The sequence below is a fragment of the Saccostrea echinata genome, unplaced genomic scaffold (assembly GCF_033153115.1).
Source record: "Saccostrea echinata isolate AGI-Se365-2 ecotype Australia unplaced genomic scaffold, CSIRO_AGI_Sech_v1 ptg000009l, whole genome shotgun sequence".
NCBI classification, from domain to species: Eukaryota; Metazoa; Mollusca; class Bivalvia; order Ostreida; family Ostreidae; genus Saccostrea; species Saccostrea echinata.
In genome coordinates, this window is record NW_026889758.1 from 15,687,456 (window position 1) to 15,710,264 (window position 22,809).

The following is a 22,809-nucleotide window of genomic DNA, read 5'->3' on the forward strand; positions in this document are numbered from 1 at the left end:
AATTAAGTTAAATCAACAGTTTAATTCTTAACTTTTTGGATTCTTATGGACCTATATTCATTATTCAATATTGCTTTGAATTTCAACAAAGAAAGAGCTAATACTAGGGAAAGGAAAACCAATATTCCTGTTAAGAGTTTTTCATATTTTCACACATTTATTTACACTGAAAATATCCCAAAAGAAATCTTTTCCAAGAGTGAAATATAAATATATATTTAAATACAAAACATTGAATACTATATGTGTACTTCAAAAAGCGGTCTCCATATTTTAGCGGGTTTGGCGCAGACAACGATGCCCTAATTCATGAATACCACTAAGAAATCATTCATAAATACATTGTATGGCAAGGACATGTATAGCGCTAATTCATGATTTCGCCAACAACTCCATACCTAGTGATTGCGCTAAATTTTGAATACATGTACGTCAATTTATGTACACGTACAGTATCCTCTACGTATTACAGTATACTGATTGATTAAAATAAATGAACAACTTTGCATTCCTCACTTTTTATTCTTAAATGCTTAAAATTACAACAGAGATTATTCCTGCAGATTTTCTTTTTTCCCAGTTTTCAGAAAACTGCATAAAAAGTGAGATAACTCTATCTACAAGTCTGAAACGGTCCTGAATGTTCTGAACAGATTATTCAAAGACCTCATAAGAGCATCAGCTTCACTTAATAGTCACTGATTAACTGTCGTTAACAATGCAGATCCTGTCTCAGCAGACATTCACTAATGACCAGATGTCATCTTGCCAGCTTTGCACGTTTTTCAGGAGGAGGTTTGATGCTGTTTGTTTTATCATCTGCTTTCTCCTGCTTTATCTCCTGTTTCACAACAGTTTCTTGTTTAACAGGCTCCTCTGAAAACGGTGAAAATCCTCAGTAGCTATGTATCACAAATCTACTGATCTATCTGTTGAAGATTATATGCTAATACAAAATTTCTCTAAGGTGTTGCTTTTAAAGCAACAACAAGAGGCCCAAGGGCCTTAACGGTCACCTGAGTACAATACAACAATTTAGAGGATCCATAGAGTATTAAAATGAAATGAAAGGTGAAGCTTTGTTGCCCAAGAGCAAGAAAAATAGGGTGATCAGGATCAATAAAATAATTAGTCTACTATTCATTAACAGTTCATAAATTAGGTTCTAATCTGTTCCCCGTTTATCACTATCACCATACAGTATATTAACAAATCATCAGTGCTTTTGTACTATTTTAATTCCTTGTTATAATCTCTTACATTGGCCTCTATTGGTCTTTGATGAACATTTAATAAGACAAGTTATTTTTGTCTCATTTTTATTTATCTATTACTTACAAGTCCACATGATCATTAAAACTATGAAAATACTTTTTGTATTATACAATAAAAATTCTTGCATAATTCTCTTATTCTATTAATTTTTCAAGTACATTATTTACAGTGATTAATTATCAAAAGTAAACGGCAAAGGGGAATAACTCCTCTCAGTAGAATGCAAATTAATTGAGCCCTGGCTAGGACCAGAATACTTGACCAAATGGTCCAGATGTTCAAAAATCTGGTAAAAATACCCTTCCTTATTACAACTTTTACACTTTTTGCCTCTGATATGCCCAAGTGCAGAGAAGATTTTTAAATAAATAATGCATTTTCACTACAGATTCACTGTATTATCAATAGAGCCCCCCCCCCCCCCTTCACCACCGAGAAACACCAGAGCCTCTCATCCTGGGACCAGAAGTTTCAAGTTTGCTCATCATAAGTAATCACTTTGTTTAACTGCTTAACATTAAGGAGTAGACAGGATTATTTAATAGAATTAATGCATTTTCACTAAATTATCAACAGCCCCACCCTTATACCAGCACATCTGACCCAGGGGTCATGCAATTCACTACTCTGGAAGAAGCACTCTTGCTCATCATAACTATATACTTAGCTTCTTTGCTTTTTAACCAGAAGCAGAAAAGAATATTTTCAAAGAAATTTTGATTTTTCACTATATAATCAATAGAGCCCCCCCCCCCCCCTTTTGACCAGAACCCTTGACCCTGGGGCCAAGAAATTCACAATTTTAGAAGAGGCATCCTTGCGTATCATAACAATGTACTTAGTTTGTTTAAATAGTACCCAGGGGCAGAGAAGAAGATTTTCAAAGAAATAATTCACCTTCACTGTAGGAGCTACATGTATATAGCCCCACCCTAGCACCAGAACCCCTGTCCCTGGGGCCATGAATTTCACAATTTTGGAAGAGGTGCCCTTGCTTATCATAACAATGTACTTAGTTTGTTTAAATAATACCCAGAAGCAGAGAAGAAGATTTTTAAAGCATTAATGCATTTTCACTATATAATAAATAGAGCCCCGCCCTAACATCAGAACCCCTGACCCAGGGGCCATGAAATTCACAATTTTGGTAGAGTCACTCTTGCTTATCATAACTATGTATTTAATTTGTTTAAATAATACCCAGGAGTAGAGAAGAAGATTTTCAAAGAAATAATGCACTTTCACTGTATAATAAATATAGCCCCTTCCTAGCACCAGAACCCCTAATCCTGGAGCTATGAATTTCAAAATTTTGGTAGAGTCTCTCATGCTCATCATAACTATGTATTTAAATCATTCAAATAATACCCAGGAGTAGAGAAGAAGATTTTCAAAGAAATAATGCACTTTCACTATATGATCTATATAGCCCCCCCCCCCCCCCCAGCACCAGAACCCCTTACCCTGGGGCTATAAATTTCACAATTTTGGTAGAGTCACTCTTGCTTATCATAACTATGTATTTAATTTGTTTCAATAATACCCAGGAGTAGAGAAGAAGATTTTTAAAGAAATAATGCACTTTCACTATATGATCTATATAGCCCCGCCCTAGCACCAGAACCCCTGACCCTGGGGCCATGAATTTCACAATTTTGGTAGAGGGCTCAATGCTTATTACAATCATATCAACAGTTTGACTGCTTGATGTCCAGGAGTAAAGAAGAAGATTTTTAAAGATTGCATTAATTTTGATGGTTTTAGCGCCACCCCTCAGGCCCCAGGGGGGCAGGGACCATGCAATTCACAAATTTTGTTCCCCTTCACACATATATCCCATATGCAAAAATTGGCTGAAATTGATTCAGTGGTTTCAGAGAAGAAGCTGAAAATGTTCAAATGTTAACACATGACGCAAGACGGACGACGACGGATAGCAATAGGTCACCTGAGTGACTCAGGTGACCTAAAAAGCTAGTTTCACTTTATCCATAAAATGGCCCTGCCCATATACCAATTAAATGACCAAGTCCTAATGTCCCATTTCAAACATCAATTAAAAGTAGAGACTAAGTGCTTTCATTTCCTATTAAAAAGTTTTCTCTGAGAGTCCATGTATTGAAAAACAGGCTTTGTGAAATGGCAATATTCCTGAATTTTGAAAAAAAAAAAAAAGTGTATTTGATTACCTTCTACAAAGAATTAAAATATGAGCCAACTCCTCGATCCAAAAAAAAAAAATAATAATAATAATATAAATAAACAAGAGGCCCAAGGGCCTTAACGGTCACCTGAGTATAATACATGTACAACAATTTCGAAGTTAAGGACATACGCAACGTACCTTACCTACTGATAATTTTTCAAGATATTCTTAATTTAAGATTATAATGCCATTAGATGTTCGTAGACAAAATTTCAGCATGCATTACCAGGGGTTTTGAAAAGATATCAATTGATGAAAATTCATGTATAATTTAAAAAAAAAATACAAAAATACTAAATACATATTCTAGATGTTTAATTTATCCAAACTTGTTTTAGAAGAAGTGTACACAAGCATAAATAGACATTAAAATGTAGCACACAGTTCCTTTAGGTATTGGAACTCTTCAACTCCAGGGAAAAAGACAATAAAGTTCAAACTACGTTACGTATGTCCTTAAATACACTGATAGATGAAGCAATGTGCCCTAAAGCAAGAGAAGTAGGAAGATCAGGATCAACAAAATAATTAGTCTAATATTCAGTATCAGCTCATAAATTAAGTTCTAATCTGTCCCCCACTTAACACTATCACCATGCAGACTATTGACAAACTATTAGTTCTTCTGTACTATTTTTAAACCCATATTAAGACCTCTAGCATTGACCTCTCTTATGGTCTTTGAAGAACTTTTAATAAGATAAGTTATTTTTGTCTCATTTTTATTTATCTATTACTTACAGGTCTACCTGATTATTAAAACTAAGACAGTACTTTTTCAATTATACGATAAACATTCTTCCATAATTATCTTATTCTATTAACCTTTCAAATACATTATTTACAGTGATTAATTATCAAAGGTGAATGGAAAAGGGGAGTAACTTCTCTCAGTAGAATACAAATTAATAGAGCCCTGCCCAGGACCAGAATGCTTAGACGAATGGTCCAGATGTTTAAAAATCTGGTAGACATACACTTACTCATATCATTTAAACTTTTACTCAGTTTGCTTCCAATATGCCCAGAAGCAGAGAAGAATTTCACAGGTACAAAGCATTTTCACTACAGATTCAACAAAGCCTCACCCTAACACCAGAACCCAAGACCAAGGGTCAAGAAATTTACAAATTTGGAAGAGTTACCCTCATCATCATAACTATGGACTTCAAAGAATTAACACTTTTCCACTATATTATCAAAAGCCCCCCCCCCCCCCTTCGTTATGCCAGAACCCCTGACCCTAGGACCACAAGATTTAAAAATTCTGTTCAAAGCTCCCATTTTCATCATAGCTAAGCAATTTATTTATCAGCTCAACACTAAGGAGCAGACAGGATTAATTAACAGAATTAATGCTTTTTCACTATATAATCAATAGAGCCCCCCCCCTCCCCCCTCCTCCTCAAGAACCCCAAAAACTGAGGCCATATATTTAAAAATTTTGGAAGAGGCATCCTTGTCTATCATAATCATGCACTTAGTTTGTTTAAATAATCTCCAGTAGCAGAGAAGAAGATTTTCAAAGAATCAATGCATTTTCACTATATAATCAATAGAGCCCCACCCTAACACCAGAACCCCTGACCCTGGGGCCATGAAATTCACAATTTTAAAAAGGCATCCTTATGCATCATAACCATGCACGTAGTTTGTTTAAATAGTCTCCAGTAGCAGAGAAGAAGATTTTCAAAGAATCAATGCATTTTCACTATATAATCAATAGAGCCCCGCCCTAACACCAGAAACCCGACCCTGGGGCCATGAATTTCACAATTTTGGAAGAGGCACTCTTGCTCATCATAACTATGTACTTAGTAACTTTATTTAATACTCAGGAGCAGAGAAGAAGATTTTCAAAGAATTAAAGCATTTTCACTATATAATCAATAGAGCCCCACCCTAACACCAGAACCCCTGACCCAGGGGCCATGGGTTTCACAATTCTGAAAGAGGCCCACCTCCTCATCATAACTATGTACTTAGTTTATCACCTTAATGCACAGGAGCAGAGGAGAAGATTTTCAAAGAAATAATGCATTTTCACTATATAGTTGATAGAGCCCCGCCCTAACACCAGAACCCCTGACCCTGGGGCCATGAATTTCACAATTTTGGAAAAGGTACTCTTGCTCATTATAACTATGTACTTAGTAACTTTATTTAATACCCAGGAGCAGAGAAGAAGATTTTCAAAGAATTAATGCATTTTCACTATATAATCTATAGAGCCCCGCCCTAACACCAGAACCCCTGACCCTGGGGCCATGAATTTCACAATTTTGGAAGAGGCACTCTTGCTCATCATAACTATGTACTTAGTAACTTTATTTAATACCCAGGAGCAGAGAAGAAGATTTTCAAAGAAATAATGCACTTTCACTATATGATCTATATAGCCCCACCCTGGGGCCAGAACCCCTGACCCTGGGGCCATGAATTTCACAATTTTGGTAGAGGGCTCAATGCTTATTACAATGATGCCAACAGTTTGACTGCTTGATGTCCAGGAGTAAAGAAGAAGATTTTTAAAGATTGCATTATTTTTGGTGGTTTTAGCCCCACCCCTCAGGCCCCAGGGGGGCAGGGACCATGAAATTCACAATTTTTGTTCCCCTTCACCTATAGATGCTATATACCAAATTTGGTTGAAATTGGTTGAGCAGTTCTAGAGAAGAAGTTAAAAATGTTCAAAAGTTAACGCACGACGGACGACGACGGACAAAAACAGATAGCAATAGGTCACCTGAGTGACTCAGGTGACCTAAACATGGATTATAATCTTCTGAAAGAGTTTTTTCATTACATAACTGAACATTTTGGATCAGAGGTTGAGGTTGAGGTTGGGGCCATTTTTGAAGAAGTTTTCAGGATTTGTGGATAATGATGCAATTAAAGACTTCATAATACAATGATTAGCCAGAAAATTACATCATCTTTAATAGATATCATAATGGATATGCAGTCACAAAGGGTCCAAGTGAAATTTAATGGATTTTTAACTAAAACTGAGCAGTTCTAATTTTTCAGAAATTCACAGGGCCAAAAAAGGCCCAAGTTAACCTTGTTCTCTAATCAATGATTCTCCTAAGCATTATTTCAGTACAGTTTAAAGTAAAATATTATCTATGTGGGAAAAATATTAAATTGTTCTCATCCAATGGTGTCCACAGATCTCTTGAAACTTCCATGCAGTCTGACTTGTTTAAGCATCATACTGAAAATTCATTATCTAGCCACAAATAGAATAACTTTATTACTCTCTACCTTTAGTGTCTGGCTGAGCCGGTTGGATGATTTTCGGAGGAAATTTCTTGGCTAATTCTCCCAGGAGGTTATCCACTCGATGTCGCTGAAACAGAGAACTCGGCTCTTCCTTCTTTTTTTTGTCAGCCGATTCCTTCTTCTCTGTTACAAGGAAAAAAATCTGTTATACAATACTCAATTCTGGCATTCAACACTATGAACCTCAAGGAACACCATCTTCATAAACTGCAACTGGAATGTTAAAGACTTTAGAAAAGGAGTTCTGCCATTAACTGTTAATGTCAGTGTGCCCATTGTGGTATCACAATGTAAAAGGGCATGTTGTTCCCCTTAGAAACATATGTCTATGTTAGACACAAGTACCTCTTCTTCATCTTTATATATGGATACACAAGGAAGGAGTTGGGGATAAATGGGATTAATTGAGTTATACATCCTCTACTTCTAAATTTTGCTTTAAAAATAAATTTTTTAAAAATTCCCCCAGCTTGGTGTTATTTTCTGGCAAAAATTTTTGACATATCTACCAACATGCAGCAACTCTGGATTCTTGCAAAGCCCTACAACCCTGATAATTTTTTTAGAGTTAATTATTCTTTATAGCTCAAAATCATAGTCAAAATATTAAAGTGATAAAGCATATCTATCCATGATGGTATATTTTTTAACCAAATTTAATTGACTACGTCGAAGGAGTGATCCTAACAAATAGAATGACAGACAGACAGATGGAGAAAACTCTATTGACCACCTTTCAGCAAAAAGTGATTGTAACATCATTCTTAATGGCCCCCTGAAGAAGCGTACTCAAATATAACTTTAACACATACCAGTTTCATCTTTGTCTGAAAACTCCCAGGAATAGCCTTTTGATGGATGATAACGGGAATAGGACATCGCTAATGAAACAAAAATGTGAAATACATGTACATCTATTACACTGAAAATTGTAAACTAATACATATAGATCTAATCAAGCCTCATATAATTTCAAAATTCAAATATATAAACCTACATGTAATTCCATTCTACACTGAACATTCATTTCAATTTGGTATTTAATTTTACACTTTTGAAAGCAAATTGAAGACTGTAAGAAAAAACTTTTTTTGCAGAACTTCATCGTAATTTGATTTTTTTAACTTAATTTTAAAATAAAAGTCTGTGTCTTTGCCATAAAATTTTTTTAAAATGCCATCATGTTATTCATCAGTTTTAGTGTGAGCTTTATATAAATAAAAATTAAGTTTCTTGTCCTCCCTTTTTGACAGCTCAGACTTTAGAAAATCAAACTTTTCTTAAAGTACACTTAATATGCTGTTCTTATTTAGTGTTTTAAAAACTATATTAAGTCAGGATTCCGTAAATAAGAATACTCACCTTCATCAAAAGCCGACTGTAAACTTGACACAGTGTTTAACTATATGTAACAAAAGAATTACAGTTGAACTTTGGTATCTCCAACACTGATATCTTGAATACCATGGATATGTTGAAGTGATTGGGAAATCCCACCCCTTAGCCTTTAAGTATTTTACCCTGGATATCTCAAATCCTCGGGTCCCATTGAGTTTGAGATAACAAGGTTTGACTGAATCTTAATTAGGAGACCACTTCAAAAACTGGTGGATGAACTTTATATGTTACTTAAGTTAAGACAGCAAGGAAAAAAAATTCAAATGTCACTGAATATAAAAGTTTCGCAGTGCAGTGTTCACATATTATATTTCCTTTTTATTTTAATTACTTTTATTATTACTGTATTAATACATTTTCTTATGTACTTTTCCTTAATTTTTCTTGAAAAGAAAATTCCGATTCAATTTGATTTGCATCAGTTCTCAGTATTTCAATACAATATATTTTGTTCACTTTTTTATCAAAATAAAGTACCAAATTAACCAAGAAAGTATTTGGCCATCTTTAAAAAAAATGTCTGTTTGCCTAATTCAAAACTTTTTTATATAAACCTCCAGGATATAATTATTAATTTTAGTCATTATGAACTTCTTCATCCCATTATGAATATTTTAACTTCATATTAGCAAGTGTTTTTGAATAAAAAAAAAAAATTCCCCCTACCTACCTTCCTAATTTTTTTTTATCATGAGTCTGGAAATTGGCTAGCAAAAATTTTTTTTAAAGATGGCTTTAACAGTTATATTTTTTGATGCAACTTCAAATACATATTTAGATATTAATTATTAAATAAACAAAGAGAAATGACTAGACCTCTCCTTACAATTTAAGAAACTTTTTTAATTTTGGTTTGAAGAACTTTGCATATACATCTAAACCTTGTTATCTTGAACTTGATGGGAAAAACTTTGAGATATCCGAGGATTCCAGATACATGTATTGGGGGTAAAATACTAAAAGAAAGTGGTTGAAACTTGAAAATCAGTTCGAGATATCATTAGTATAAGATATTAGTGTTTGAGATACCGAAGTTAAACTGCATTTAGAGTTTAAAGGTATACATTTATTCAGGAGAACAACAATTTTGAAAAACATCAAAAAAACTTATGGTAAAGACAAGTTTAAATATCAATACATAGATCTGATGTACATGTATTGATACATACTGAAACTGCCATTGTATTGGTATTTTCAATATATTGATAGCAATATACAGCCCTACTTAATATTACATAATTATTCTGGTCATTTTGAAGTTGATGTAAGCACATAAACCTTGAGCACAATCAGATTTACAATACTTACCAGTCTGGAATTGATGACAGAGTACAGATCTGGAGCTAAATGGACCACTCCATTTACAATGTAATAATCAGCTAATGGAGTTACTGTAAGCAAAATTTTGAAATCTTAGTTTAAATTTTCATATACATTGGCTTATATTACCGATACGAATTAATTGGTAGCTATTGTTCTGAACACAATTCAAACAATTAACGAATAAAAAATTCTATAATTCAGGTCTCTTTTTTTGTTGGAGCTTGGTCTTTTTTGGAAATAAAATTACATGTACCTTGGGTAGGAGAAAATCTGTGTTGTTTTCGTATCACATAAAGGATTGGTTCCTGTACATGCAGTAAAATGAACTCAATCCCTACCATGTTACTGTAAAATAAAACATCAAAGTGATTATTAACCTACAAGATATTTCTAATTATTCTGAATTAAACAATAGGCCCATGTGCCACAATGATCACCAGAGTCACTGCGGCCCTGCTGTTCCTCATCAGCAGATTTTTTTTCTTAATCTAATCCTTTCGTGACAAGTGATTGTCATGGAATGAAGTAGATTTCAGTTGCGATGTTTTTTTTTTTATCACAGTTCACTGTTACCGTCATTCTTTTGACTTCGACACCATTTTTTGTATTTAACAAATTCTAATATATAAACCAGGCCCGGGCCTGAACTGAAATCTGGAAAAATGGAACCCAAACTGAACCAAACAACTTGGACCGCAGTTTTCGGTTATTTTGGGTAACCATGACAGCCCTAGACTGCCTACTGTGGCCCCACCCTACCCACGGGGATCATGACTTGAACAAACTTGAATCTACACTACCTGAAAATGCTTCCATATTTCTATGAATAATCAGGGGTTTACTTTTCTTTCAAGAAAGTTTCTAAAAATTAATTCCTATATATTCCTAGGTAAAACTTTGATAGCCTAATGTTGCCCCATCCTTCCCCCATGGGTCTAGATTTGAACAAATATGAATCTTCACTTTGTAATGCAGCTTTCATATAAGCTACATCTTTTCTTGCCTAATGGTTCTATAGAAAATTTTTAAAAGATGCCATTAATTTTTCCCTAATTCTTAATTATCTCCCCTTGGCTCTTCAATTAAACCTTGAATACCCTTCACACTAAGATGCTTTGTGGCAAGTTTGTAAAAATTGACCCAGTGAAGAAGTTGAAAATTTGAAAAGTTTATGATGACACCAATGACAAAAGACAATTTTTTATCAGAAAATCTCACCTAAGCCTTTGGCTCAGTTAAGCTAAAAAAACATGGAAACAGAATGATTTATTGGGTTGTATGAATACTTGAGTTGGTCCTGACTGAGGCGTTGACTCTTTATGATCTGATTATTACATGTATGGTCGTAGAAAGGGTTGGTCCGTTCACAGAAATAGTCTAGCACATTGGAAGGGTTCAGAAGGGGGACCCAGGCACTGTCATACCAGGTCATCCCCAAAAGGGGGTTTTCTGGAATAAAAGTATTAACAACATAAATTAATATTGTTTAGATCTCGATCAATTTCATTACAAGGTTGATCAGCACTCAGCCAATATAATTGTTAAATTAATCAGCATTCAACATATTCAAGTATTAAATTAGCCTAACCTTTAAAGTATCATAATGGCAAACAATGTAAATTATAAGTATAAATTTAGTATGTTTATTTTCGATCACCATAAATTATCACACGCAGCATTTTTATATCAAATTGTTCACACAATACAAATCTTAGTGGGTTTTTTTTTCAAAAAAAATTAGCACATTGTTGAATGAAATCTGTCATTGGTGAAAACAGGGTTTTAAAAAATTTTGTATTTATCAATTGTTTTATTTATTTGATCTTGATGCCTTTTCAACTGGGAAAAAATAGCTACATTTGCTTGAAATTGGGAAAACATTTCATACAAGAAAAAGTACAAAAAAAAACAAGATGTGTTTGTGAAACACTGATACCCCCATATGGCAACTTATAGCAAAGGTTAAACTTTCTCAAGGTCAAACTCCAAGGTCAAGGTCATAGGGTCAAAGTTATTGGTACCAAAAGGAATGTCTTGTCACATGGATTACATATATGAAGTATTAAAGCCCTTGCATGAATCATTCAAAAGTTATGGCCAAGGTTAACATTTTCCAAAAGTAGGTCAAACTTCAAGGTCAAGGTCAAAGGGTCAAAGTAATTGGTATCAAAAGGAAGGTCTTGTCACAAAGATTACATATATTAGTGAAGTATGAAAGCCCTAGCACCAATCGTTCAAAAGTTATGGCCAATGTTAAAGTTTTTGCAAAACTGGGTCAACCTCCAAGGTTAAGGTCAAAGGGTCAAAGTTGTTTGTATTCAAAGGAAGGTCTTGTCACAAGGATTACATATGTGAAGTATGAAAGCTCTAGCACCAACTGTTCAAAAGTTAAGGCCAATGCTAAAGTATGGTAATCTTTTGCAAAACTTGGTCAAACTCCAAGGTCAAGGTCAAATATGGTGGTACCCAAAGAAAGGTATTTCACAAGGAATACACAAGTGAAATATGAAAGCCATAGCTCAAACCAATCAAAATTTATGGGCAATGTTAAAGCTTTTGGGTGAATTAAAAAAAAAAATGACCACCAAACTGAATTTTTTTGGCAAAATTCAACTACTTATAACATATTTTTCACTTATATCATCATATTGCATATGCATTCTAGTTTAAAATCCTGAAGTGGCAATAGAATAGACAATTGGATTAAAAAGTTTCAGAATTTTTATTAGTAAAATTTCTTTTGAAAAAAGAAAATATCATTACACCTTAAAAGACTTTCTAAAATACATAATCACAAGAAATTATAGTTTTTTATGCTTCAAAATGGTAAATGGGGTATAAATGATTAAATCTAGACCTTGAATGAGTATCTTTTTTATGCTTCAAAATGGTAAATGGGGTATAAATGATTAAATCTAGACCTTGAATGAGTATCTTCTCTTGTGCACGTGACAAAAAATTGGCTTTTTGATTGTTATTTTACATTTTTCAATTCTGCTTTGAAAAGTTTTAATATGAAAAAAATATGAAGCAATAAAATTCCCCCAAATTCACTTTTTTGTCTGTTCAAGTCAATTCTTTAAATCTAAGCAAAAAAAGAATTGTTATATATGAGTTCTCTACAAAAAATACTAGATTTTGAAGTGACCCTATGTTACATTATTGTGTTGCACTCCTGACATCTGATATGTATTTTATTTACATTGTTTTAAAAATTATGACACACAATAACCCATTCTTACTTTGTAAATCAATTTGTTGTGTTGATATTTTTCATCGTTTACAGCAGGTTTATCATATTTTGAAGACCTTAAAACATGGTTATTTGCAAAGTGTAATATATATAAATTGTATTTAAAATATATGTGAAATGATGAAAACTATTCCCTGAATTGACTGTAAAATTTCTGTAATTTGTTGATGGACATAGTGTTTTGAACATCAAATAGTATCAAGCATTTTTTTCAACTTATTTTTTAGTAAAGATAGTTAAAAAGCATCAGTAATTATGAAGCAGTTTTGTTGCACTCCTGACTGCAGTAAAGTTTAAAATTAAAACCATAGAACACAAAAATTCATAAAGTGTTGGCAACATCAAGTGGTAATGAAATTATGCAATACTTATAGTCCAAGACATCATAATTAAAACAGATGAAAGTATTTAAAATTCGCATTTTATCTGGAATTATACCCTATTTTATGCCAAAAAACTAGCTTAAATGTATTTTAAAGCATATTTTCCTTTAGAAGACAAACACAGTAACCCACCAGAAAAATTCTACTCTTCATTTTTTCTTTATTTTTATTTTTAATATATTCGATCAGTGCATATTATCTATTCAAGATATATTACTAAAGTCAGGTACTCTTCACACAATTGCTCCGAAGAAAATAGTTCCATTCATGATCAGTAGATAAAACATTACAACAAATATTAAGAATAATCATGTATATTTAATACGTTAAAGAAAACAAAATTATCGTTAAAAGATTTTAAGAAAATCACTTTTTCCCCAGAAAAGCAAATAAAAAGTTTTCATATTCCTACGCTCGCTGCCTCCTCAGTCTTTTTCACGAAAATATATAGGTCACACTTCGATTGATAATGATAAATCTTTTCACCAGTTATATTACTGTCATGATTATTGTTCGTTAATTGCCGTATATTTTCTTTTGAGTTAGAATGTTAATCATTAACTGTGTGTGTGTTTTTTCTCTCTTTTTTTAAATAACGGAATGGTTATTATGGCTAAACACAACGTGATTTTCCGAGCTCGGAAAGATCTTCGCACGTGTGTAGACCTAGGCTATTTGGTCTTGCAAGAACAGGTGTGCGCACCGTTCCCTAGTGACGCTTAGATCAGTAGACTGGGTATCAGTACTTGCTACGGACATAAAGAAGTTTAGAACTTAATACACCAGTTTCATAACAAGTGCAGGTTTTTTACTCAAGTCAAGGTGAAGCCCTAGACTGGGCAAGAGGGGCTGAGTTACGGTCATCGATCTAACACGAAAATGTACTATTTTTGTAAATAAAAAACATTTCTAGAAACAAAAATGAAGTTTATCTTCAAAACGTCTGTATAATCAAAATCAGTATATGGTGGAGGAATATTCAGTGATGCTCCATAGCCGCAACCGATCTCGCGCTTTCCTTTGCGTTTAACAACGGCCGTCAATGCATCACTGGACGAGTTCATTGATTACTCTAAAAGGTGACAGGTTGGACCATCTTTAACATCTGCCTATACTTTGAGTGATAGTACTTTTTAATAATAGCACAAAATTAAAAAATAAATTAAAATCTATCCTTGATAGATCTAAAGTTTTGCTATTTGTGAAAATGGGCTATCTTTGATAATCCCTAACGGCTTGGACTTGTTTTGAATTTTTTTTACAGAAGATTCTATCATTGGAAAGTTAGATGGTACACATGTAGCACAGGCCCATAGTACGCGGGATTTTTTGGGAGTCCCCCCCCCCCTTTCACTTTGAAAACGTTGCTATAGGCCTGTAACATGCTATTTGGATTAAATATTCCTGAAAATGAGTGAGGCGTTAAATACATTTTTAAAATTATACGATTAATTATATTTAGTTTATGTTCAATGTGAAATTAAAACTATTTTTATGCATGTGCAACTTTGTGATAAAGTCACTACATGCATGTAACGTTATATATGTACATGCAGTTTGTTTCCTACTATATGCATATTTTATTCAACAAAAGATGTTGAAACTCAGTAGCCTAAATATTATGTCATTTTAGGATATTTATGTATATGGCACTTTTATAGTTGACTTTCTACAGCTTGAGTATCTCTGACGTTTTGTCAGTAAATACTTGTTTTTTTATTAGAAATCATCTGAACACAATGAAAATTCGAATAAATTAAAAGTCGAATATCTTGGATATGGGGTAATCCATATCTATTCTTGTTATTGGATGATTTATAATTCTAACATATTTGTTGCACTCCTGACCAAAAGCATTGGGGCCTTTAAAGTAGAGTTGTGAAGTGAAAATTACATAAGAACTTGTTCTGTTGTTTCAGTGAAGTTGAGGAGGAATTACTTGAATTTTATGACAATGTTTTAGTGTGTTTATTTTTAACGTTCATTAAAAAAATCACAAAAAAGATAAAAACACATCTGAATTGATAAAATTGAAAAAGGAAGGATTTTAATAATAAAACTGTCAATAATTTAGCATTAAATTATACAAAAAGATCATTATTAATTAATGAATATTCTAAGCATGAATAGAAGTCTTTTCGTCACACAACTTGAATCTTTAAAAAAATGTGTTGCACTCCTGACCATAGAAATATGGATCCGAAGCACAGACAGATCCTGTAATTGATAAATCTGTTTGGTAAAAATGTTCTTTGTGTCTTTATTTTCCAAAATAAAAATCAGAAAATCATATAATGATGATAGTTTTTTCATGCTTGGGGGCAAAACATCAAATGTTGCACTCCTGACATTTTTGGGTATGCACATATACTTGACTCTCATTAATGCTGCTTGTGATTTATATAACATTTTTAAGTTTTAAAATGTATATCAGTTATTATTTTACACTTCCAAAATTCTTTTTTGTCTTGATTTTCTATCAGAATTTTACAATTAATGTTTTTTTGGCAACACTACATTTTTTCTGTTGCACTCCTGACATGGTATAACATTTTTTTAAACATCAGCCATGACCACAACTTGATTAAGCAAAAGTTTCAACAGTCCACATTTAAAGCTCAATACTTTGAATATTACCAGGAAAGTCTTTATTTTCAACATGAAGCATTATTTTTTATTTCACAGATCTCCAAAAAATATTGAAATTTCAAAATGTCACAAAAAGGTGTTGCACTCCTGACAATTTTAGCATCATTTTTGGGCAGAACTTTTTTGTTAATTGAGATATCAACGTGATATTTGGCAGGTATTTAGACACTATCTAAAGACATATGCTGAGACACAGAAATCTATTTTCATTGCCTGTATTTTTAGTGTAGGTTGATAAATATATGTTTGGTCATTTTTTTTTAATTCACCCTTTTGCGGACAAACAGACAGACGGACAGACAGGGCAAAACCTATATACCCCCGAATCTTCGATACGGGGGCATAAAAACCAGTGCAGTGAGGTACCAGTATAATTGAACTCCTTCTACTTTCAATTTGGTCAAGGCTTACCGGTTAATACTGCAATTAAATAAGCAGAGACCAAAAAAAAAGTTTATTTACCAATTTTTGGGTAAAAACTGGAATCTGTGGAACAATCTATGGCCAGTAAAGCTACCATTTTTTGATTTTTTCATTGTTTAGGAATTTAAATCAAAAATTGGGGAAAATACTTGCTTTTCAGCATGGGGAATGGAGTCTTATTTTGGACCCTACAGACCTTGAGAAAAACTTCTCGAGTTTTCAAGTACTTTCCTTAAACAATGTTAAAACTATTAAATGAAACAGTTATAATGAACTACACATGTATATGAGTAATCCTAGATTCCTTTGACTATGTTTTGATATGTTTAGAGAAGTCATAGAGTCACAGAGGATACCATATGCTGAAAAGTGAAAATTCAGCGACACCAGCTTGAGTTACGATTTTCCTTACTTATTGCATTATAATTTCAAGCGCCTACATGTAATCTTTGAGATTGAGTACAATTACACTTTTTCCCATGCAAATTTGCAGTTAAAGTTTGACCCCACTTAAAATTTTGTGTATTTATGTGCTAACATTATAGCCAAGAAATGGAATGGTAAAGAGTGGACATAATTCAATAATGTGCTTCATTTATCATTGATATAGGGCTGTTTCATATTACATTTATCAGGTCGAGGAATATACCTTATATGGATATTGTTGTCATTCAGCGGCTCTTACAGCAAACAATTGTCCAATCCAATGAATGAACTGAAAAGCATGATGGTCTACTACATGTTTCTATTTTACTACAAACACTTGGGTCAGGCAAATTTTCGGACGCGATTTCAAATGACTGCGGGAAAGTCAACTAATAATTATTTTTTATATTTTTGTGAAAAATACGAAGAATATGTACTAGTTAAGATTTCCCATGCTCACATTAACAAACAAAGCCAATTTTCCGTGTTAAATAGTACGTTGAAATACTGCTCACAAAGTCTTCACAAGTAAATAAGAATCCAGTTTTTATAACTTGATATTCGTAAATTTGCCATGCTACTGGTGTTATTCGTTGTTACTTTATTATTTATTTACTAGAAATTAAAAGTTAATACATTTATAAAAAACCGTAAGTTTATTGCTGCACGGCATTTATTTTACACAGTAATTCTCATACATTACACACTGATTCTCATGTACAATAACATTGATCATTGAACGTGTATTAATAGCATATATATCGTAGTAAACAATGACACTATGTGAGTACCTCAGAGTCGACTGTTTTGGACCAGGGAATAGTCACGTGAAATTCATATTCACTGATAGTACAGCACAGGAAAAGCTGCCAGGCAATTGTCAACAAACGGATACAATGGAGTGTAGAAAACCCAAATTTTACAGTTGTAAAACATTTGTATGTAAATGTGAGCATGGAATTCGTAGATAATGATGTACATATTGTATTAAGTGTGTAAAATGTTTATATAAATGCAACATGTCTTTCTGAGAGCGATTTGAAAAACTGGCCTTTTCGAAACGTACATGTAGTATTTTGGTAGTAACCTATAATGCAACTCATTTAGCCGATTGGTCGGTTTGTCAGTCACGTTGGTGCCTCATTTAGCATGTAAATTTATTCTGACATTACAGAAAATAGTTTTCTCGACCTGTTTATTGATTGCTGATCCATTCTCACATCTCTGAAGTACAAAAGGAAGTTGTCATAGGTCGGGAAAGTTGCAATACCAGCTTGTATCTTTTCAGTATGGCATCCATTCTGACTCTCCCCTATTCTCTATTGAGAAGTTGATAGCTCGTTTTATTACTCCCTCCTCAAGTTGAGGGGGAGTATTAAAACGATCGAGCCATCAACTTCTCAATAGAGAATAACTCTCCCCTACATGCTTAAAGGTTTTGAGTCAGCGGAATCTCGGATTAGGAAGAGTTCATCTATTACTAATAATAATAATTAGGTTTTTCTAAATATCCTAAGGGCATACTACCGTCAAAGAGAAAATATTTTTTCAAACAAAATTTTATCATAATCTACTGTAACTGATCATGCTGATTGATAATCCTAGATTCCTCTGACTCTAATCCCCGCTTTTACGTTATGATATGTGCGGGGTGTGTGATGTGAAGTGCTATCCCCCGCACATGTCAAAACAGAAATGCAGGGGTTAGAGTCAGAGGAATATCGGATTAGTTGATTGACAAAACTATTTTAAACCCTAAGTTGTGAGACAGTCCTCGGGGAATAATTTATGCTTCAGCAATCTAACTATCATATTTTTGCTCAATTGACAGAACACATATTGCTGAATACATTCTGTATAAAAGACACAGTTTACCTAGACTCATCTTGAAAACTTTTCACGCTCACAGTTTGGAGTTTACGTCCGCCATTTTGAAATCACGTGACACAAATATTTTAAAAAAAAGATTGTGGAAAAAATATGTTTTTCTGAAATTCATTGAATTTGAGAAATGATTCTGTTGGAAAATAATGTCTGATCGAAACAGTGTTTGGAGGTCTTGCTCAGAAATAACTTGTTGCTTTACGATCGGGCTCAATGTTGTACTGACGCGCGGGCGCGCCAGCTCGCTAACTGTCGGACTGGTATTCATAGACCCTAATATGTTATGACTAACAAATTAACGAAAGGCTGAGTGAGATTGAGAAAAGACGCAACCCTTCATCTATTCATTGATAAATGATTTAAATAACTTGTGTGAGTTTGATTAGAGATGGCATCAAAGAAACGAAGAGCATCACGAGCAGGATTGAGAAAACTGCCATTGTCCTTGATGTGTGAATGGGCATCATGTAAAGAAACATTTCTAGATATGGAACAATTTACCAACCACCTGAAGGCTCACCTCACAGGTGTAACAAGCAATGGTATCATGGAAGAAGCTACTGAATACAGATGCCTGTGGAGGGACTGTGAAATGACGATTACTGGCCATGTGACAGATTTTGTTAGACATGTGTATTTCCATTCCTTCCATGTCAAAATTAAATGTCTAGGATCTCAGATGGTACGGAGCTTAAAGCTACAGGGATGTCAGCTGGATGAACAAAGTCGCAATTTAATTCCAGAATTACCAGAAAGATTGCAGTGTGGTTGGAAGGAGTGCGAGACAATCATGGACATCCCAGAAGCCTTCTATCGACATGTGGACAGTCATGCTCTATCTTTTCCCGAGGGAAATAATGTACCTGGAGGCTGCAAGTGTTCATGGGAAGGCTGTGATGCTGTGTCAAAAAGTAAATATAAATTACGTGAGCATCTTAGGAGTCACACACAGGAGAAAATTGTAGCCTGTCCAATTTGTGGAGGTCTCTTTTCTAGCAGAACAAAGTTTCTAGACCACCTGAAACGCCAAGAAGAAACAGACCACCAGTGTTACCAATGTTCACACTGTGACAAACGCTACACCACTGAGAGACTTTTAAGGGATCATGTGCGCCATCATGTGAACCAATACAAGTGTCCGTGCTGTGACATGACATGTCCTACACCATCCAGTTTGAAAACACATTTACGCTACAGACACACTACTCAGACTCCATACAAATGTGACCACTGTGGACATGGAGCCAAGTCACTTGCTGACTTGAAAAAGCATTTAGAAAGTCACAGTGTGGATGTTCCATATCATTGCCATATTCCAGATTGTTCATACACTTCAAGAACATTCCAGAGCTTGGAAAATCATTTCAAACGTCTTCATCAAGATATTGATGTCCAGAAATACAAATGCCATGTTTGCTCTACTCTTTTTACTCGTGGAACCAATCTTACTTCCCATTTAAAGAAAAAGCACAAGTTCAGGTGGCCGTCTGGACATTCACGCTTCAGATACAAAATGCAGGAAGATGGATATTTGCAGTTACAGACTGTGCGATATGAAAGCATTAAACTGACTGAGCAGATGGAGAATGGCGAATCAGAGTCAACTTCTGAAGTTGATAAAGGTCAGCTTTCTTCCACAGAGACTGAAGAAGTCAACAGCAGAAATAAGAAGAGAAGAAGAACCTTAAAAAAGGAGAAAGAAAATACTGCTTCTTCATCTAAACCTCATGATGTATTACATCAAGATTACAATGTCTGCAGGTCAGACCAAAGTGATGGAATTCCAGTTTCAACACAAATTACTAATCTCCGCTGCAACAGTGATGAAGTCAACGAGCAAACTACATCACATGTGGCTCAAGTTGAAACAAGATATCAGTATGTTTCATTTGTAGAACTTCCCCCAAACTATTTAGATTTAAATCCTTACTTGAAAGAAGTCCCTCATCATGTGCCCCAAAGTGAAGTAATACAACCTGTTACTGTAGGAAGCAGTAGTTTGGATGTAACAAGAGAACTGTACAGTGACAATGTTTGTCCGATTTCAGAGAGAGAGCCTGCATCAGAGCAGGAACATGCATCACAACAACCAGTGTCAGATGAGGATAGAGGTGAAAACTACAATTTGGAAATGCTTGGAGATGTTGCATTGAGAGCACCCCCAGAGAAGGAAATATCAAGTCCAGGAAAAACAAGAAAAAGGAAACAAACCCTGACAAATAAATGCAGGAATGCCTAATGACAAGATCCAACAAACATCAAAAGTTTAAAAAGAGCAATGATCTCCAATCTGAAAACAATTCAAACTATGAAAGATGAAAATGTGTATTTTAATTTAATACAGTATCTAAAATATACTGGTTGTGTACATCTTCCTCAAAACTTAGAAATGGGGAAAAACTGACATGTACAAACCGTGAACTCTCACAATTAATATCAGTTAACTTTGCTTAAGCAATAATCTTGGCCCAAGGAAAAAAAATGTTATTTACCATTTCCCAATCGACCTTAATTTTTTGTGCAGGCCCAAATATTTTTTCATTCAATGTGGCCTGTAGCCGGTTCTTGGGGAAAATTTTCAGTCACGGTCTTTATCTTGCACATGAGTTGAATTAAGAAAAGGCAAAAGCAAATCATTTATACACCTCCCAGCAAAAATTGACATTTCTGCAGGAGAGGGACTCATTTTCTTATTGATGAATGTTAAATACAATGTAACTATGGGGTTGAGTTTCTTGTAGTATGGGTGTGTATTTTGGTTTTAAAAATTGCAGAAAGAATTAGTTTGAAAATGTTCTAAATGTTTTTTTATTTACTTTATTGGTATGTAATGGCTTCCAATTTTTTTTATAAATCCAATCAAATGAATTTTCAAGTGAGCACTGTGGCCCAGTTCTTTAGGATGAGTCATTACACAGCAAATGTGTTTCAAAACAAATTTCTAAAGTCTAATTTGAAAAGAATTTTATTGAAATCTTATTATACCCCCGCTCCGAAGGAGAGGGGGGTATACTGTTTTACCCTTGTGTGTCTGTCTGTCTGTGTGTCCGTGTGTCTGTCCGTAACAAATTTTGGTCGCAGTTCTGTCAGCAACTACTGATCACAGATGCTTGAAGTTTTAGCACATTCTTTGTTTAGGCATGCCATATGGTGGGATTCATTTTTGTTTAAATCTGACGTCAACTTCCTGTTTATCCGTGCATCTGTCTGTACCAAATTTCTGTCGCAGTTTTCTCAGCAACTACTGAGCAAGATGCTTGAAATTTTAGCACAATCTTTGTTAAGGCATGCCAGATGGTGGGATTCATTTTTGTATGAATTTGATGTCAACATGAGAGGGTAACCGTATATTCACATCAGAGCGGGGGTATTACTAGTGAGCATTAGCTCACAGACTTCTTGTTAACGCAGTTTTCACCTCTGATGCACTTGTTTATATAAATAATAGAATATGACATGCTGTTTTACATTGATGCTTTAAAGACCATGTTTACTTCTCATTATATTTCACATGGTGATATGGTGTGTTGACCTACATTCAATAAATGTGACATCTTATTTTTGTATTTTTGCTTGAATGAAGAATATGCATTGATGTACACTGTACAGTACATATTTTTGGGTTGTATAATTTATGAACATCACCTACAAAGTCCAGGAAGGATTACCAAGTTTGATCTGATATTCAGTATTTAATGATCTTGAAGGATGAACAGGGAAGCTTCCCTATAAGTTGGCTTCTCTGGCCCAGTGGTTCTTGAGAAGATTTTTCCTATATATTTCAATGTAAGACTTTGATTCCTTATAGTGGGCCCACCCTACCCCAAGGGGCAATGATTTGAACAATTTAGAATCTACCCTATCTCAGGAAGCTTCCACATAACATTCAGTTTTCTGGCCCAGTGGTTCTTGAGAAGATTTTTTAGTGACCCCACCCTATTTTTATTTTTGTCTTCTTAGATATCACCACTTGATATGGGGCTTGGCCCTACAATATGACAATTATTTAGACTTGCCTTTACACAAAGATGCTTTTTACCAACTTCGGTCAAAATTGGCCCAGTGGTTCTTGAGAAGAAGTAGAAAATGTGAAAAGTTTACAGACTGACAGATGACAGGTGATCAGGAAAGTTCACTTGAGCTTTCAGCTCAGGTGAGCTAATTATATCTATACAAGTTGTGTTTTCTATCCCAAAGCCTTAGGCAAGGAGAATAAATGCATACAGCAAGCATCGGAAAGTGTTGGTCAGGCTGGGATTCAAACCTGAGACCTCCTGCTACATGTAACTGTATGGGTGCTTTAC

General features: G+C 34.2%; 4 protein-coding genes across 4 annotated transcripts in view; 2 read left to right on the forward strand and 2 right to left on the reverse strand.

Moving 5' to 3' along the window:
- The window catches only part of LOC133181863 (programmed cell death protein 7-like), a 292,001-nt gene that overhangs the window by 206,131 nt on the left and 63,061 nt on the right, over positions 1-22,809 (reverse strand). The gene's annotated exons all lie outside the window — the stretch shown is intronic.
- Positions 1-22,809, forward strand: part of LOC133183369 (rho-related GTP-binding protein RhoJ-like) — an 88,715-nt gene that overhangs the window by 47,604 nt on the left and 18,302 nt on the right. The gene's annotated exons all lie outside the window — the stretch shown is intronic.
- On the reverse strand, positions 503-18,540 carry LOC133181855 (mediator of RNA polymerase II transcription subunit 6-like). Its single transcript, XM_061316491.1, has 8 exons — positions 18,497-18,540; positions 10,774-10,936; positions 9,741-9,832; positions 9,473-9,555; positions 8,129-8,168; positions 7,579-7,647; positions 6,749-6,889; positions 503-876 (listed from the first exon to the last, which is right to left on the reverse strand). The coding sequence occupies exons 1-8, from the start codon at positions 18,504-18,506 to the stop codon at positions 761-763; spliced, it is 714 nt and encodes a 237-aa protein (XP_061172475.1). The 5' UTR covers positions 18,507-18,540; the 3' UTR covers positions 503-760.
- Positions 18,755-22,063, forward strand: LOC133181854 (histone H4 transcription factor-like). The gene has a single exon (XM_061316490.1). It carries the CDS (start codon positions 18,894-18,896, stop codon positions 20,742-20,744), a length of 1,851 nt encoding a protein of 616 aa, XP_061172474.1. The 5' UTR covers positions 18,755-18,893; the 3' UTR covers positions 20,745-22,063.